This window comes from Maniola hyperantus, chromosome 22 (assembly GCF_902806685.2).
Source record: "Maniola hyperantus chromosome 22, iAphHyp1.2, whole genome shotgun sequence".
Lineage (NCBI taxonomy): Eukaryota > Metazoa > Arthropoda > Insecta > Lepidoptera > Nymphalidae > Maniola > Maniola hyperantus.
The window spans coordinates 814,608-832,671 of record NC_048557.2 but is presented as its reverse complement, the minus strand read 5'-3'; the positions used below and the strand labels follow the sequence as shown (position 1 = coordinate 832,671).

Genomic DNA, 18,064 nt, shown 5'->3' with positions numbered 1-18,064 from the left:
AGGCATCCGCTAAGAAAGGAATTTTGAAAATTCAACCCCTAAGGGGGTGAAATAGGGGTTTGAAATTTGTGTAGTCCACGCGGACGAAGTCGCGAGCATAAGCTAGTTTTATAATATGGGTAGTGATGGGTTCTATGCAGAGAATGCTTACCTTTTCTCTTGCACTCGTTCACACTCAGCGTTGTAGGCCGCGATCATGCCTGGCTTGCGCTCCTCTATCAACTCCTTGAGCCTGGAAACATCACAAAATATATACCTAAATATAGATACTGACATACAGCTTTTAATAGCAGTGATAACCTAGAGTTAAGATGTCCGCCCAATCGGAAAGTCAGGGGTTCGATCTCTGTAACTTTTCAGAGCTATGTGCGTTTTAAGCAATTAAATATCACTTGCTTTAGCGGTGGTTTAACAGCCATTAAAAGCTGTATTTTGTTTATACAAAATCAGCTTTTAATCAATCACAATAACTTCGTTTCGAGCAAGTAGTCAGCCGCCGAATCCAACTCGGCTGGGCTTTGAGATGTCTTCTCGTTAAAAATTCCTCGGTGCTTGAAGACCAAACAGTGCATGTTGCTAGTGATGACATATGGATCCAAGTCATGGTCGCTAACTATGGGCCTCATAAGAAAGCTCAGAGTCACTCAGCGGGCGATGGAGAGAGCTATGCTTGGAGTCTCTCTATGTGATCAAATCAGAAAAATCAGTGTTAAAAAACGAAAGTAATCCGATATACGAGTAGATCTCCCTGGCGCAGTGGTAAGCACTGTGGTCTTATTACGGGGAGGTCCCGGGTACGATTCCTGACAGGAGTTTGTAATTTTATAATTTCTAAATTTCTGGTCTGGAAAATTTAAAGATCAAACCTACTACAAATAAAGATCAAACTTACAGTTAAGGAGGAGCTCACCTCTGTAAAGTCTCGACGATCTTAGCCTCCTTCTCGTCGGGAGTCAGCCGACTGACGTCCAATCGCTCAAGCGTTTCCTCCGCTTTGCGCTTATGACTTGTTGTATTAGTGCTTGAAGGCACGGGCGCGGAGGGGTGAGCAGATTCCGATGCTGCCGATGCTACCAAAAAAAAAATACTTTTAGAAGAGAAGCGTTATTGTCACGTGGCGCTCGGTCACTACTAATGTTTCATACAGATTCGAGTTTGTGTCGAGATATTTCATCATATCACTTGTCCAGATATATAATTGAACTTCCTACATTTAAGAGAAAATTGAAAAAAGTACTGATAGAAAAGACATATTACTCGATTGATGGATTACCTTTTAGAAAAGTTTTAATTTTTGACATTTGTAATACAATTTTTTTTTGTGACTATGTATTTGATGTGACTTATTTTGTCAAAACTATGTACACGTCGCTAGGTATATCATAGTCATATTGCATGCTAATAGGCAGAATTTGGCTGTGCCTTTTGGTTTTTGTAACATCTAAAATGTTTACCCAGATTCGCAATAAAGAAACTTGTATTTGTATTTTTTTTTTTATCCAAAAAAAGTGCCTACGAAAACAAACAAGTGTAATCGTTGGTACCGTTAAAGTGGATTCACTTAGCTACGTTAGAACCATTAAGATTTGTCCGTGTGTAAATTGGACGTGGACCCTAAGACAAACCGACCGGTGGAAGATTGACGCTCTGGAAATGTGTTGCTGGAGACGCCTCTTAAGCATATTACACAATTGAAGATTATCTAAATGATAAAAGAGCGTGGATTTGACCTGCAGCTCGTTCCGGCAACGCACAAGACTGCAAATACTATTTTATACATGGCATAATTTTTTACCTATATCAAATATTTGAAAAGAGCAACCGCCGAGTTTCTTGCTGGTTCTTCTCGGCAGGAAAGGCATTCCGAACCAGTGGTAGATGCATCCGACTATTCGTAAGCACTTGTAAAAGTTTATACGAATAAAAAAGATTTTCATTTTCATTTTCATTTTCATTTCATTTTCATTCATTTCATTTCATTCATTTTCATTTTCATTTCAATAAAATGGACCGCACATCGTACAAACGTCTCCATCCTCAAAGAACTAAAAATAAATCAGAGGCTTTCGTCACTTGTACAATTGCGAATCCTCAAGTTCTTTGGGCACATTACAAGGAAGAGTGGTACCATCGAACACCTCGTGGTACAAGGTCGAGTGGAGGGCACACGTCCGCGTGGGCGTTCACTAACTAGGTTTTTTTTTTTTTTTTTTTTTTTGTCGTAAAGCACTGTCACCAGTACTTTACTACCATTACAATCTAGCCTATGAAAGAGGCTAATAAGCAATATTATATTAACCTAAACTTATAAACGTACTTATACCTAAGAATCTGTCCATTGACTTAGCTTAGTTTATAGTTAAGATACCTTATTGGAAGACACTTTGTTCTTGTGTTCTTTAAATTGCACTAACACTATGCTTTCACTTTGTTCGTGTGATCTTTGATTTGCACTAGCACTACACTTTCACTATAACTACACTAGCTCAAAAGGCTTAGTCCTCTTAAGTCTACGTATTAGGTCTGTGTTGTCGAGGAGCTGGATAGCCTCGACGTTAACATGTTCATGGAGCCTGCGTTCGTGGGATTTAGCGTGTTTGCTAATAGCTGTGTCCACGAAGCCCATTTGGAGATCGCGATGAATATCTACATTCCTGACGTACCAGGGTGCATTGACGATACCCCTAAGCACATTATTTTGGAATCGCTGAATTATTAGTAAATTGGTCTTTCTGGTACAGCCCCACAACTGGATACCATAAGTCCACACTGGCATTAGGACTTGTTTGTATAATAGTATCTTATTTTTAGTTGACAGTGATGAGTTTCTGTCTATGAGCCAGTACAATTTTTTGTACCGTAACTCTAGCTCTTCTTTTTTCTTCTTGACATGTGCTTTCCAGCGTAGCTTACTGTCAAGAGTCATTCCAAGATACCCAACTAGGTGGACGGACTGAATCCACTCTGCAACAAGCACACCTGTCTCCGTGTGTGCACATAATGCCACCAATAGAATTAGAATTAGAGCCTCAATAGCTCAACCGGTATAGGAGTGGACTGAAAACCGAAAGGTCGACGGTTCAAACCCCGCCCGTTGCACTATTGTCGTACCTACTCCTAGCACAAGCCTGACGCTTAATTGGAGAGGAAAGGGGAATATTAGTAATTTAACATGGCTAATATTCTTTAAAAAAAAAAAAAAAACTAGTTACAATTTTAAATAGAGAGTGAGCGATCTGTACTTGTTTAATATATTATCTTTGGTACGGTACAGTAAATGTGTGCGTTTGCGGGCGCTTGCTCGCGACTGATTGGTCCGACGTGCAGTCATTTAATATGGCTAATATTCTTTAAAAAAAAAAAAAAAATTAGAAGTCGCTGGAGGGAGATCGCACGAGCAGCAGTGAAGAATTCATAGCCACGACCACTCTGTCAAGAGTGAACGATTGAGAATAAGAAGAAGAAATTGTAGCGGATCACATACCAGCGTCCTCCGTGCTGTGCTCAGTCCTCCACTCCTTCACCATCTGCAGCAGCTTGGCGCGCGAGGTGTTCATGGCCGTCGCGGCGCGGTGCCACGCCGCGCGCCGCATCGCGCCGTCCGCGCCGCTGCGGGCCAGCGACTGCTGCAACCTGCACATTCCATCCAGGTTAACAACATCGTGGATAGAGAAAAACAAGAAAACAAGAAAAAAAGGAGAGAGAGCAACCAGAGGGTCAGCACGAAGTAATGTTACACGGTTCCGTGCTGATCTCGCAGAGTCTTTTTAGTCCGTGCGAGTCGGACACACCCTGTCGATAGACAGAAGTCCATTAGGGATTTTTCCTCCTCCTAGAGAAAAAAAAAAGACAAAAAAAAAAAAAAAGGTTAACACCATCGTATGTACTAGTGATGTGCCGGATCATTACTAATGTAGATCCGCGGATACGGATCCGGATATGGATCATTCAAAGTCGAAGTCGAATGATTTATTCAAAACTAGCTCATGCTCGCGACTTCGTCCGCGTGGACTACACAAATTTCAAACCCCTATTTCGCACCCTTCGGGGTTGAATTTTCAAAAATCCTTTCTTAGCGGATGCCTACGTCATAATAGCTATCTGCATGCCAAATTTAAGCCCGATCCGTCCAGTAGTTTGAGCTGTCAGTCAGTCAGTCACCTTTCCCTTTTATAAATTTAGATAATAAAGGTTAATAAATTACTCTTTTTGATAGTCAGATGTTGGATTTGTAAGATATAGTGGTGATAATTATTACGCAAACTTAAAACTAAAGCTACGAAGGTTCCAAATGCGCCCAGGTCTGAGAAGAGCCCACAACAAACTCAGCCGGTTATTCTTTTTACTATCACCACTTTACAAAATTATTTAAACTTATTAGAACTATCAAATAGCCGTTAAGCAACTAATTCCCAAGCTTGCTTATCATTTAAATAATCCTTTACATTGTAATAGGCTACTTGACAATTTTTTTAAGTTGGTCTTAAATGGTTAATATTTGTCCTATTATATCAAAAAAATTAACACTATATTTTTTTGCGCCCTAAAAACCGTAAAACTTTAATTTAAAAAAATATTTTTCTTAGACAGGTGAAAACACTGTCGGCCATGTTTGGCCGATAGATTATCTGTGCTCTGACGTCATGCATTTGTAAACAACAGCATAACCACAGAGTACATTATATATACTGAGCATAACCTACCAAAGTTTAATAAACATGACTTCTATACTAGTTTACGTGAAAAATATAGTAATTATCGTTATTGTATCATCCGAGAATGTAAAAAACGCATCGATAAAGACCACAGGAAAGTTGTGGATTAGAGTGCCCAGTGAAATAAATATACGTAACACGCAAAGACTTGCTTAAAGGGATCCTATATGACTAACGACTTCAACCCAAATTTATTTTTGCAAATATCACTTTGTTGTAAGTCTTACTTAATAACTTATTCAATTTATAAAGAGAAACGATATTTTTTTACGTTTACTATGAGTTTTTAGAAATATATAAAAACTAGCTTATGCTCGTGACTTCGCCCGCGTGGACTTCATAAATTTCAAACCTCCATTTAACCCACTCAGAGGTGGAATTTCAAAAAATCCTTTCCTAGTGGATACCTTCTCTTTACCTACAAAGAACACACTCACCAAATTTCATGTATCTAGGACCAGCTGTTTAGATGTTTAGGCTGTGCGTTGATATATAAGTTAGTCAGGACTCTAAATTTTATATATATGGATACTACGTTAGTCCCCGCGTGACATAGGAATGACATTTCTTTGTTTACATATTTAATGACGTCACATCATGGCTGACAGCGTTTTCTGCGTTTCAAATAAAAATAAAAATTGTATTTTTTTAAATTGGATTTATATATCCATCCTGCGTTTTTAATAATTGTTATTGATATATTTCGTTGTTTTAAGCAAAATACTATATAAATAATCATTTATTGGACGAAATTAGATATGAGTCAAGTAGCCTATTGTAATTTTTCAATTGGTTTACGTTTTATGAAAACTTTGAACTTGGCTTCAAGATTCGCGGATACGAATACGGATGTTAACTTTCGGATGTACGCGTGACCTTGAAACGATAGTTGACGCCACTTCATGCTTTGCGTCACAGGACATGCTTTGACTTGCATTGCGCGAGTATATAAAAATAGCTTGTTTGAAATTTAGTAGTATTTTATTGCTACCTAATCACCTACAAATAGAATTTAAAAATTATATCTGTAAATGATCCGCCAAAAAGTTACGGATACGGATCTATTTTTCTCCCGCGGATAAAGATACGGATACCAGAAACATCACTAGTCTGTACAGTGCAACAAGGATCTTTGGCGCGTGGCTAGAATAGGAACTTACGCCGCCATCTTGTGAAGTGTCACGCTGTCCCCTTATACGCGGTGTTGCTAAGTAAAATAATTCACTGTTTGTCGTAGAGCGTTGTCTCTGTCGTTGAAACCGACAATACGTCACATAGGTATTTCTTATTCAGATACAAGTTGGCCCATGACTGCAATTTCACCTGGTGGTAAGTGATGATGCAGTCTAAGATGGAAACAGGCTAACCTGGAAGGAGTATGGCAGTTTTTACTAAGCCCATGCCCCTTTGGTTACTACACGGCATTGTACCGGAACGCTTAATCGCTTGGCGGCACGGTTTTGCCGGTAGGGTAGGGTGGTAACTAGCCACGGCCGAAGCCTGCCATCAGACAAAAAGTGACAGAGACAACGCTCTACAAAGTTGACATTCTAACGGTCGATGTGCAATATTTCTTGCCGGCTACTGCAATATGTATTTCATAAGTCAGCGCACAGTGTGACATATTCGGATTCTAGTGGGACAATATTATTTAACTCAATCTACGTATGTGAAATACCCTAATTGTTAATCAAATAAGTATTTCATGAAATTTAAACACATTAAGAAGGTTTTACACATTCCATCATTATCATCATGATCAACCTATCGCCGGCTCACTACAGAGCAGGTCTCCTCTCAGACTGAGAAGGGTTTTGGCCATAGTCTACCACGCTGGCCATGTGCCGATTGGTAGACTTCACACACCTTTGAGAACATTATGGAGAACTTTCAGGCATGCAGGTTTCCTCACTATGTTTTTCTTCACCGTTAAAGGAAATAATTACTTGAAAAGCTTCACATTTTATTACTAGAAAACACACACACATTAATTTCAACATAATTACAAAAAAATAATAAAATATTAAAGTATATAAGTAAAATAAAGGAATAATAAACTAAACCTCAAATACCAACTGTCGTGGTCATTTTTCTAACAAAAAATAACATTCATCTATTCTCATAAAGCCAACGAGAAAATTAAAAGACGAATGACAGGAAAAATGTATGCAATCTTACCTTGGAGTTCAGTTTAAAACAACCACAAGACACTTTCACTACTAGTGTACTACACAGTGTACTCATCAAGCAAACTCGGGCGAATGACACGACCGTTTAGTGTACCTATCAGTGTACTCATCAAGCAAACTCGGGCGAATGACACGACCGTTTAGTGTACCTATCAGTGTACTCATCAAGCAAACTCGGGCGAATGACACGACCGTTTAGTGTACCTATCAGTGAAACTCAGGTAATGCGGCTGTTCCCACCCTATTATCTTTTGTAATGAGCGACTTCTTAGAAAATAAACCTTAGTTCATTATAATATAGCTTGTTTACCACAAATTCATACAACTATTGAACTGTGGCCCTACCGCGGTTGTTTGACAGCTACAATGTCACGATCGCAATCATCTCTGATTGGTTAATGCTCACTCACTATTGGCCACAATGCATTGTTGCAACAAGAATCGCACAAATTCAGCCAATCAGAACAATTGAGATGGTAATAATGATTGATGCAGGTTTTAGACAATCGCCCTACTGGTTTAGACAACAAAAATTAATATTGTGAATTGTTCCTGTAGATTGCAAATATATTACACTGTGCGGTGTATAAGTCCCGCAAATTGCTATTGCGCTGGAACCATGTCTCATTACGCAATGCGCGTGGCCGCCATTTAAGTGACGTCAGCACTAGACTGAAGTTTCGAGCTGATGGTTTATTTTTATTTCGGCTGACGTCAAAATGACGTCATTTCGATGTTAATGAGACATGGTTCCAGCGCAATAGCAATTTGCGGGACTTATAGAACAGCATATACCTGACGACACAATGGTCGGTCTTAGCGCTGTCTTGCGCAGGGTTGTCTCTGGACTGCTGCACTAGCACGTCCAGCTCTTCCAGCAGCTCCCGTACTGGCGATGGAAGCTTCGCTTCTACTTTCGCTTCTACGTCTCTGTAAGAAACATAAATCAGTCAGTTTTACTAGAGTCTAAATTTTGTTAATTTTTAGAGTTCTGAATCTCCAAAAAAAGGGACTCTCTCTCCCTCTCATTATCTCTTACTCTCTTATTCTTCTTATTATCTCTCTCTCTTATTGGATCACGTACAGGGTACTTCCCGTTGACCTAGATGGAATTTAGCAGATAGGTATAGTACGCGACAGATCGAGACGACAATCGGGGTGGGGACGCCCTTCACACCCGTATAGCCCCGGCGCTAATTTTTTTTTTTTTTTTTTACATCTTATTAGAACGGCAGTGCCACTTACACTAACTAGATAATTAATAATAAATTTAAATACAAATAAAGGTACAAGAAAAAAGACATAAAATACAAAACGATAAAAAATCAAAGGATTTTGAATATGTACGCTGAGAACATTGAATGACATATATATATATATATATATATATATATATATATATATATATAAAGTAATTTGGATCAGCTTATTAAAACAATAATGTGTTGCTCTGAAATACAAGATATATTTTGTTACTTTTTATAGTTTTCTACACACTTATACTTAACATCACAATAACACAAACCTGAAATACAAGAAACGACATTAAAGTTTATACTTTAATTAGTTAAGCTGTTATCGTTATTAATAAATTTTGATTCCTTTTATTATTTAATCTTTTCACGTTATCCAAAATTCTAACCTCCCATCTTGTCAAAAATCCTCGTCCCTTCAAAACACAGATTAATAATACAACTCGCTGACAAATGACAGTCCTGAATGACTAAGAAAATAGGAACGTATTTTCTTTACATCTCCCCTCCCGGAGGAGAAAATTTCAAATTTTCTCTCAAATCCAGCAGTACCTTAAACCTCTAACGTAGGGACTGGTATTAGTTTTGTAATATGAAAAAGGTTTGATTCAGTTTTTCTGTGCCCTGTATCAATTTTGTAAATTGAGTTTGATAATTTTTGTATTATTTCATAAGGTCCAATTTTTAATTCATCTAATTTCTTCCTGTTTAGCTTGTTTCCATTTTCCACATAAACCATGTCTCCCACATTAAATTCATGGTGTTTTCGATTTTTATCAAATAGTGTTTTGTTGTAGTTGTGTGACTTTATTGTGTTTTTTAGTGCTGTTTTTCTGTCCTCTATCCAATCACTATCGGATATCTCTTGCTTTAATTCGTTTGGTAAAATATTGACATCTGTTCCATATAAAAGATATCTTGGTGAAAAGCCAGTGACTGAATGTGTAGTGTTGTTATATATATTTACACATTCTTGGGCTATTGTTGTCCATGCTCTCTTTTTCCCTTTTTCATTTATTTTACATCTGATTTTGTTCACTAGTGTTTGATTGAGCCTTTCATTTAAGCCATTTGAGAATGGGGCATTTACTGCAGTGAAGACCATTGGGATTCTCTTGTCATTTAAGAATTTCTTGAATTCTTTCGAATTAATTCCTGGGTACTGGTCGGTGAGAAGCATGCCAATATCCTCCACGTCTGAAATGTTCATGACTAGTTTTACAAAATCGTCTGCCGTTTGCGTCTTCGATGTTAGAATAAATGCATATCTTGTAAAATGATCTACTAAGAGATGAAGATATTTCTTTGTTGATCTTGAGCCTCCAAAGCCACCAATTGTGTCTATTGAGATTATTTCAAAAGGCTTTTTGGCTGGGCCCAGATGAGACATAAGTCCAAATTTATCGTGTCCTCTTGATTTATTTTTAATACAAATTTCACAATTACTACAAACTTTTTTGATGTTTTTCATCAGATTTTTGGCAGCATAGTGTGGACTAATTGTTTTTTGCATTTGTCCAATTCCAATATGGCATAGATTTTTATGTATATTTTCCAATAGTTTAATGCTGAATTGTTCTGATAGAATTATTTTTTCTTTTTTCTTGATCTTTTTTAAGTATACCATGTTCTTTTCAATTAGTTTGCTTTTTTGGTTTTGTATTTCTTCATTGTGTTTCTGATCTTTTAAAATATCTTCAAGTTTAACTAAGTTAACAACTTTTAATTGTTCATCTGTATTTTCTTCAGACTCTAATACTGGATTCCTGCTAAGGCAGTCTGCTTCCAAGTTTTGTTTTCCTGGAGCGTATTTAATTTTAAAATCGTATTGGGAAACATAATACATTAAATCACCCAGCTCTTCATCAGTTCTTGATTTCAGATTCATGTTTTCTAGTGGTTTGTGATCTGAATAAACTGTAAATGATTTACCTATTAGCCAGTACTGCCAGTATCTCAGCGCTTCTTTGATAGCTAAACATTCTAAGTATATTGCCTTCTTTTTCTTCTGGGCTTCATTTAGTTTTTTTGAAAAGTATGCAACTGGTTTTTCCTTTCCATCAGGCTGAATTTGCTTTAAAATTGCTCCAATACCTTCTATAGAAGCATCAGTGTAGATGTTGATTGGCAAATGTTGGTCAAATATTTCTAGAACTGGTTGTGAGCAAAGCAAGCTTTTTATCATTTCAAATGCTTTTTGGCATTTGTCTGACCAAACGAATTTTTGATTTTTCCTGAGTAAATTATGCAATGGTTCGAGTATTATTGCCCTATTTTGTATATACTCATGGTAAAAGTTTATTTTGCCCAGAAATTGTCTTACATTCTTTTGTGTTCGTGGAACTGGGAAATCTTTTATAGAAATCAGATTATCTTTTAATGGTTTTACAGAATTATTCTGTATTATGTGGCCCAGATATTTGACAGAGTTCGACGCAAATGTGCATTTGGTAAATTTTAACCTGAAACCTTCTGTTTTGATCGCCTCTAACAACATTGTTAAATGATTAATGTGTTCATCGAATGTTTCGGAATAAATGAGTATATCATCAATAAAATTAACTGTGAAATCCGTAAGTTTATATTTTCTCAATATGTTACTTAATATTCTCTGAAAAATTGCTGGCGATGTTTTCAGCCCGAATGGTAGGCATGTCCACTGAAAGTGGCCATCTTGTGTTACGAATCCCGTCTTTTTTCTATCTTCGATTCGTAAAGGGATGGACCAAAATGCTGAGTTTATATCTAATGTTGAAAAAAATTTGCAATTTCTAGTTTTTACTACTAGGTCTTCAATTATCGGAAATGGTTGAGCCTGAGGCACTACTATCTTGTTCAAGTCTCTGAAGTCTATACATAGTCTGGATTTTCTGTTCTCCTCTTTTTTAAATGCCAATGTAACAGGTGCCGCAAATGGACTGTACGATTCTTCTATAAGTTTATTATCCAGTAATTTTGCTATTTGGTTCTCTATTTCTTTTTTATCTTCTACAGTGCATCTATAGGGCCTCTTACTACAATATTTGTCTACCAATAAGTCTATTCTCGCTTCATATCCATTAACAGTACCAACATCATACTTATCTTTTGCAAAAACTGATTTATATTTGCAAATCAGTGTATCTATTTCGTTTCGTTGATACTGATTTAAGTGGTCTATCTTTAATTCAAAATCTTCTTCTTTAACATGTTCATTGAAATTTATTTTGTATTCTCCTGTAATGTTGTTATTGTCTCGTATCTTTTCCAATCTAATGTCTGTTTGTATATTTTTTAAAACTCCTTCCGTTTTCTTTGTTTCAATACACAAACATTGTTTCTGTGTTATTGTTAAGTCTTCATTTTGAATAAGTTTAAACATTTTTATTAAGTCTAATCCAATCAAAAAATCATAATTAAAGTTTTGTTCATCGATTATGTATACATCAACATTTTCTTCTAATTCAAAAATTTTTATTTTCAAATTTGTCAAACCAGTTGTCTTTTTAACACCATTAATTGTTACTAAATTAGCTTTATTCAAATCGTTTCCTTTTCCTTTAAGCTTCAGCAATTTTGAATTAATCAAAGAAACATTTGAACCCGAATCATAAACTCCATAAATTTGTAATTTATTATTTATTAGTAGTTTGACATTTATTAATGGTGTTACTATTCGTTTTTTTGATCAGTTTCGTTTAACTCAGCTTCGATCACTGAATTATTTACATGTTTGATTACATTTTTCTTTAACTTATCATCTTCTTTGTTTCTAAACCAACATGTAGTTTCAGCGTGGTACCGAGTGCCTTTATTTAACTGTTCACAAATCTTACATGGGTATTTATCTTCATTTTTAGCATTAATTCTAGAATTTCCATATCTTTTCTTATTCAAAAAAACTCTTTTATTTATCATATGTTCATACTTGCTCACTTCATTGAACAGATCCACTGTGTCTCGCAACGCTTCTCTATCAATCTTATTAAGAATAAATTCTGGTAAACCAGCTGCAATAAGATCCACCAAAGTACCTGTGTCGATTGTTCTTCTCATTTCCAGTAAAAGTTTTTCTTTCCTCATAGCGTAATCCAATAATGAACCTTCTTTATATTTAAATAGTAATGCATACGTGACTGGGTTCCATCCTTTGTTTGCGAATGTCTCACAGAATTTATTTTTCCACGTCAACCATTCAGAGTTCATGGAAAATTTTATGATCATCGAGCTATACCAATCTACGCAGCTTTTATCCAAAAACAACCTGAGTATTTCAATTTTTTTTTCATCCGTTGTTACATCGAACCGCATGCATTCTTTTTCGAATAATTCCATCCATTGGTTCGCATTGGAATGTTTGCTTGTGAATTTATCAATCACAAACTTTTCTGCTATATGTTTAAGGCTTTTACTCTCCTGCGAACTGTCTACTAGCTTTTCCAACAATTTTTCTAATGTACCTGTTTCTGTTTTCTGAGTAGCAAGCTTTTCTTGGTTAATTTCCTCTAGAAATTGATCCCCAAATTGTAAATTACCATCCTCATCCATATAGGTCTTTTCGAGTTCTTTTGTCATTGTTATCCATATTCTTCTTACCTGGTACCTTTTTTTTATACTATTTTTTACTTTGATATACGCGGGTGTTTTAACAATTTCCTTATGAAGACTGGCTGACTGTAACTCTTCCGGTATTGCATACACTTTATTATCACTCGTAGCTATTGAGGTTATACAAGTAATGTTTGATTTGCCATCACTTCCAGGCAATAGTGTAAATTCAAAACGTAGTTTCTCCATTTCCAATTGACTTTTACAAACAAAAATGTCGTTTTATAAAGTAATTTGGATCAGCTTATTAAAACAATAATGTGTTGCTCTGAAATACAAGATATATTTTGTTACTTTTTATAGTTTTCTACACACTTATACTTAACATCACAATAACACAAACCTGAAATACAAGAAACGACATTAAAGTTTATACTTTAATTAGTTAAGCTGTTATCGTTATTAATAAATTTTGATTCCTTTTATTATTTAATCTTTTCACGTTATCCAAAATTCTAACCTCCCATCTTGTCAAAAATCCTCGTCCCTTCAAAACACAGATTAATAATACAACTCGCTGACAAATGACAGTCCTGAATGACTAAGAAAATAGGAACGTATTTTCTTTACATATATATATATATATATATATGTCATCATGCTATATCGGTGCAGGCGAGCGCGGGAGACGTGCGGGTGCGTGGAGCATCCCCCCGCCTCTTACCCCGATTGCCATCTCGACCTGTCGCGTACTATAGGTCTTAAAGCACAAGAAAAGGCAAAATCTGAAAACCTTGAACATCACAAAAACATTAAAATGAAATGAAAAAAATAATTAGTTTACTAAATGACATGTACGACGTCTGTTATTAACTTGCAGTGTTCTACGTAAAAAAGGTAAATCTTGTAGGATGGTACGGAACTCTTCGTGTGCGAGTCAGACTTACATGACCGGCGGGGTGATAACGTATCTCGCGACAGGTGTGAATCTCGCGATCATTTCTGTCAAACGTCCGGCCAGAGAGAAAGCAATAGCCACAAAGCAAAATAAGAAGAAGAAGAAGAGAGACAGCAAATGGACTGTCGCATTGCTACTGCAACGTTTTACGTAATCACCCCGCGGCTCTTATCAATGTTAAGGTGACGCAGTACGATCGACCGAACCTGTTTGCTTTTCACTTGACATTGTATGAGAAAGGTGAGAGGCACGATGATTTTCACCGAAATCAAGGGTTTAGGAAAAGTATTTTTGAGAAAAAACTACTAGCTTTATGTTTACAAAGTATAGTTATTTCAACTAATGAATAAATAAACTATGTCTAATGTTAAATTCCTTTACAATTTTCATACCCCTAATCTTATTTATTAACGCCCATAGTTGTCATAAATTTTGTGTTAAAATAGGAATCTTTTGAGGCTCGTAACTTTAAAACATATTTTTTTTTTTAATGTTTCATATATCAATAAACCTAGATAATGACGAGATTAATCGATATAATACTTAGTTTTGAGCATACAATGGCCCCGATTCTCTAGTCTCTCTCTAAACTAAATTTAGAGTATCTGCATCCTTTTCTTTTTACTAATGCTAAAAAAGGAACGGAACACGACTTTCACATTTAAAGACTCTAAATTTTAGTGCACAATACAAATTTAAACAGTAGGTTTGCGAGTGCGTGCTAAAATCACGGGTTTTACCATCTAAAAATTAAATTTAGAAATGTCAAACTGCTTCCGTCCTTTTCATATTACAATAGTAAGAAGAGGGTGCGAATACTCTAAAATTAGGTTGTGCTTAGAATCGGTGCCAATATCAAATAATGTAGTAATTACCCTCCTACGTTTGTATGAAGAAAGCACCGAACTGAGCCCACTCAAGGGTTCCGTATGTCCTTCATTTACCTGGAGCTGTCGGAAGTGGAACCCGAGCTCGGCGCGGGTTTGGAAGTCAGCGAGTCGGACTGCGAAGTGCGGGAGTCTGCGCTCTCCGCGTCCCCGTGTACGTTATCTACAAATAATACAATGGTACTTAATTTGAGCACAACAAAAGGAGATCGCCCGTGAACCGGCCCTCTTTTGTGGTGTCGTGCCAAAACATAAATTAATTTTTAAAAAAATGTTATTTTTTTACGATTATATGTTTTACCAAACCCACTCGCTAACTCACTTCTAGCTGCCCCTAGAGTAAAAAGACTGAAACGAGCTGATGTGCTCGATATCTGATGGACGTGGGAGCAGTGGCCAATGGCTCCCTCGTTTCCCAATACCAAATTCAGCACAAAAAATCTGCTTATAGTCCCCCGACTGATTGCAGATAATGACAAGGAAAAAAAAAAAAATATGTTTTACTAGCTTATGCTCGCGACTTCGTCCGCGTGGACTACAAAATTTCAAAACCCTATTTCACCCCCTTAGGAGTTGAATTTTCAAAAATCCTTTCTTAGCGGATGCCTACGTCATAATAGCTATCTGCCTGCCAAATTTCAGCCCGATCCGTCCAGTAGTTTGAGCTGTGCGTTGATAGATCAATCAGTCAGTCAGTCAGTCAGTCACCTTTTCCTTTTATATATATAGATTACTTTTCCTTCATCCTATCATTGAAAATATCCACAAACAGAATCGTAAACATCCATCTATTTAGTTAACTAAATATAACCTCAATATCAGCAACATAAAAATAAGATTTCTTTATAACCAGGGTGAATATATGGAAATCGTTTGCAGAATATAAAAAGGTAATTATTTGTCTACAAAATAAAATTAAAACCATGGTGACATAACAAATATGTTGGGGGGGCCCAAAGCTCCTAAGAAAATGGACAATCTCCCAGAGTATTCGCATCCTCTTCTTACTGATAGAGTCCGGGTTCGATTCCTGGCAGGGGTTTGGAATTTCTCAATTTCTGGTCTGGTGGGACGCTTCAGCCGTGGCTAGTTACCACCCTACCGGCAAAGCCGTGCCGCCAAGCGATTTAGTGTTCCGATACGCTGCCGTGTAGAAACCAAAAGGGACTAACAGTTACATTAGCGTTTTGAATGTGTAACTGAGTTATGATCTTTTGGAATATTTATCTAATTAGTTAACTTTTATGGCTTTTAGCACTTGCCGGTCTGTTTGACTATAACACAGCCACATCTGGCACAATATAATGGACAAAGCCTATTATGATCGTAAAACGAGTTTAGAGTTTATTGTAATTCTCAGAAACAAAATATAGGGGGTGCCTAGGGATAGTAAAATCAAAGCCCGCTTTCTCATATTATTATATCTCTTCATTCAGTTTGTTATTTATCTGTACTATTACGAAATAGCTAAAGTTGTGATAGCCTAGTGGTTGGGATGTCCGCTTTCTTATCAGAGGTCGGGGTTCGATCCCGGGCACGCACCTCTAACTTTTCGGAGTTATGTGCGTTTTAATTATGGATCTTGCAATTCACGAAGGCGAGTGAACTTTACTTGTGGTTACGTTGTATTAACGGGCACTGTGTAAGTGTGCGTGCACGTCGGACCAATCAGTCGCGAGCAAGTGCTCGCAAACGCACACATTTACTGTACCGTACTTAAACCGATACGACTTACACACAAGCATGAGCCACTCGCCTTCGTGAAATGCAAGAACTATAATTAAATATCACTTGCTTTAACGGTGAAGGAAAACATCGTTAGGAAACTTGCATGCCTGAGAGTTCTCCATAATGTTCTCAAAGGTGTGTGAAGTCTACCAGCACATGGCCAGCGTGGTAGACTATGGCCAAAAACCCTTCTTACGAGAGGAGATCCGTGCACTGTAGTGAGCCGGCGATGGGTTGATCATGATGATGATGATTCAAATCCACAGCGGTGCGGCGCCGCAACGCACCGGAAACGCATCGTGTGGCTTCAGCCTTATTCAACTCACCGTCAGAAGTCTGTTTGCCCGATGTGGCAGCAGAAGAATCTGTTCTTCGCACCTTCTTTGCTTTCTTCTTTTCAATGTTTTTGTTCTTCTGGAAATAACGGAGAACCTTATTAAATAGCATTGGTTAAAAAAAACCGACCAAATGCGAGTCGGGCCTCGCTCTTTTAGGGTTCCGTACATAATTAAGAACAACATAATAGTATGAGTGTTTGAAACAAAAATTGTTTGTTCGGTTACAGCCTACAAACTACTTTATGAATCGTTGTTTTCACTATTATGTACACCCCCCCCATTTGGGTACGGAACCCTAAAAGCTATTCTTAATTAATTGCATGGGAATCGCATGGACTTTATAACACTTTTTGCTTGTATATGCATTAGTGTAACTTTAGAAAATTAACGTTAACGAGGCCTTACGTTACGATTACCTTTAAGGGTGAAATCTATAGAGCGCACTCTGACTTTGCTTAGACTTAAGCCAGAGTTAAAACGAGACAGATGTATATCTCTCACATAAATCTGTCTCGTTTTAACTCAATCCTAAGTCTGAGCAAAGTCAAAGTGCGCTCTATAGATCTCAGCCTAAGACTGCTGCCCATAGTGAGTGCATGCTGTCCCTATCAACATTTACGGGCGGGACATACTCAAGAGTGAGATGGGCGATGTTTTAACAACACAAACCAACGTTTGGTGTTACATTATTTTTAGGGTTCCGTACCTCAAAAGGAAAAACGGAACCCTTATAATATCACTTTGATGTCTGTCTGTCTGTCAAGAAACCTACAGGGTACTTCCCGTTGACCTAGAATCACAAAATTTGGCAAGTAGGTAGATCTTATAGCTGACATTTGGGGAAAAATCTGAAAACCGTGAATTTAGGGTTAGATGACACAAAAAAAATTAAATTGTGGTCATGAACTAATATTAGTATTTTCAACTTTCGAAGTGAGATAACTATATCAAGTGGGGTATCATATGAAAGGTCTTCACCTGTACATTCTAAAACAGATTTTTATGCATCATAGTTTTTGAACTATCGTGCAAAATGTCGAAAAAATACGACTGTAGTACGGAACCCTCGGTGTGGGAGCCTGACTCGCACTTGGCCGGTGTTTTTTTTGGTAAGAATAATGAATTTTTTACACAAACTAAACACATATTTTGAAATAATTATTATATGAAGTAAAATGTGCAAAGCTCCATAAAATATTACACAGAACTACACTGACTTTCGTATACATAACTAGATAATGTCCGCGACTTTGTCCGCGTGGATTTGGGGTTTTTTAAAAACCCCATGGGAATTTTCCAGGATAAAAACTAGCCAAAATATCAAAATCGGTTGAACTGCTGGGCCGTGAAAAGCTAGCAGACAGACAGACACACTTTCGCATTTATAATATTAGTATGGATAATATATTCTGTAATAAATTAAATTATTATGCGTACAAAATGAAAACTCATTCGCCATTTTAACTTTA

General features: G+C 36.9%; 1 protein-coding gene across 14 annotated transcripts in view; it reads right to left on the bottom strand.

Moving 5' to 3' along the window:
* Nucleotides 1–18,064, bottom strand: part of LOC117992672 (ubinuclein-1-like) — a 39,022-nt gene that overhangs the window by 9,823 nt on the left and 11,135 nt on the right. For 13 of the 14 annotated variants that reach the window (XM_069506047.1, XM_069506053.1, XM_069506051.1 and 10 more), the window contains exons 6-11: nt 16,584–16,671; nt 14,587–14,692; nt 7,700–7,834; nt 3,485–3,633; nt 911–1,070; nt 152–232 (exon numbers count right to left, since the gene is read on the bottom strand). In XM_069506047.1, coding sequence (XP_069362148.1) covers nt 152–232; nt 911–1,070; nt 3,485–3,633; nt 7,700–7,834; nt 14,587–14,692; nt 16,584–16,671 — 719 coding nt within the window. The remainder of the gene's footprint in view (nt 1–151; nt 233–910; nt 1,071–3,484; nt 3,634–7,699; nt 7,835–14,586; nt 14,693–16,583; nt 16,672–18,064) is intronic. The other variant, XM_069506052.1, reaches the window with a different exon arrangement.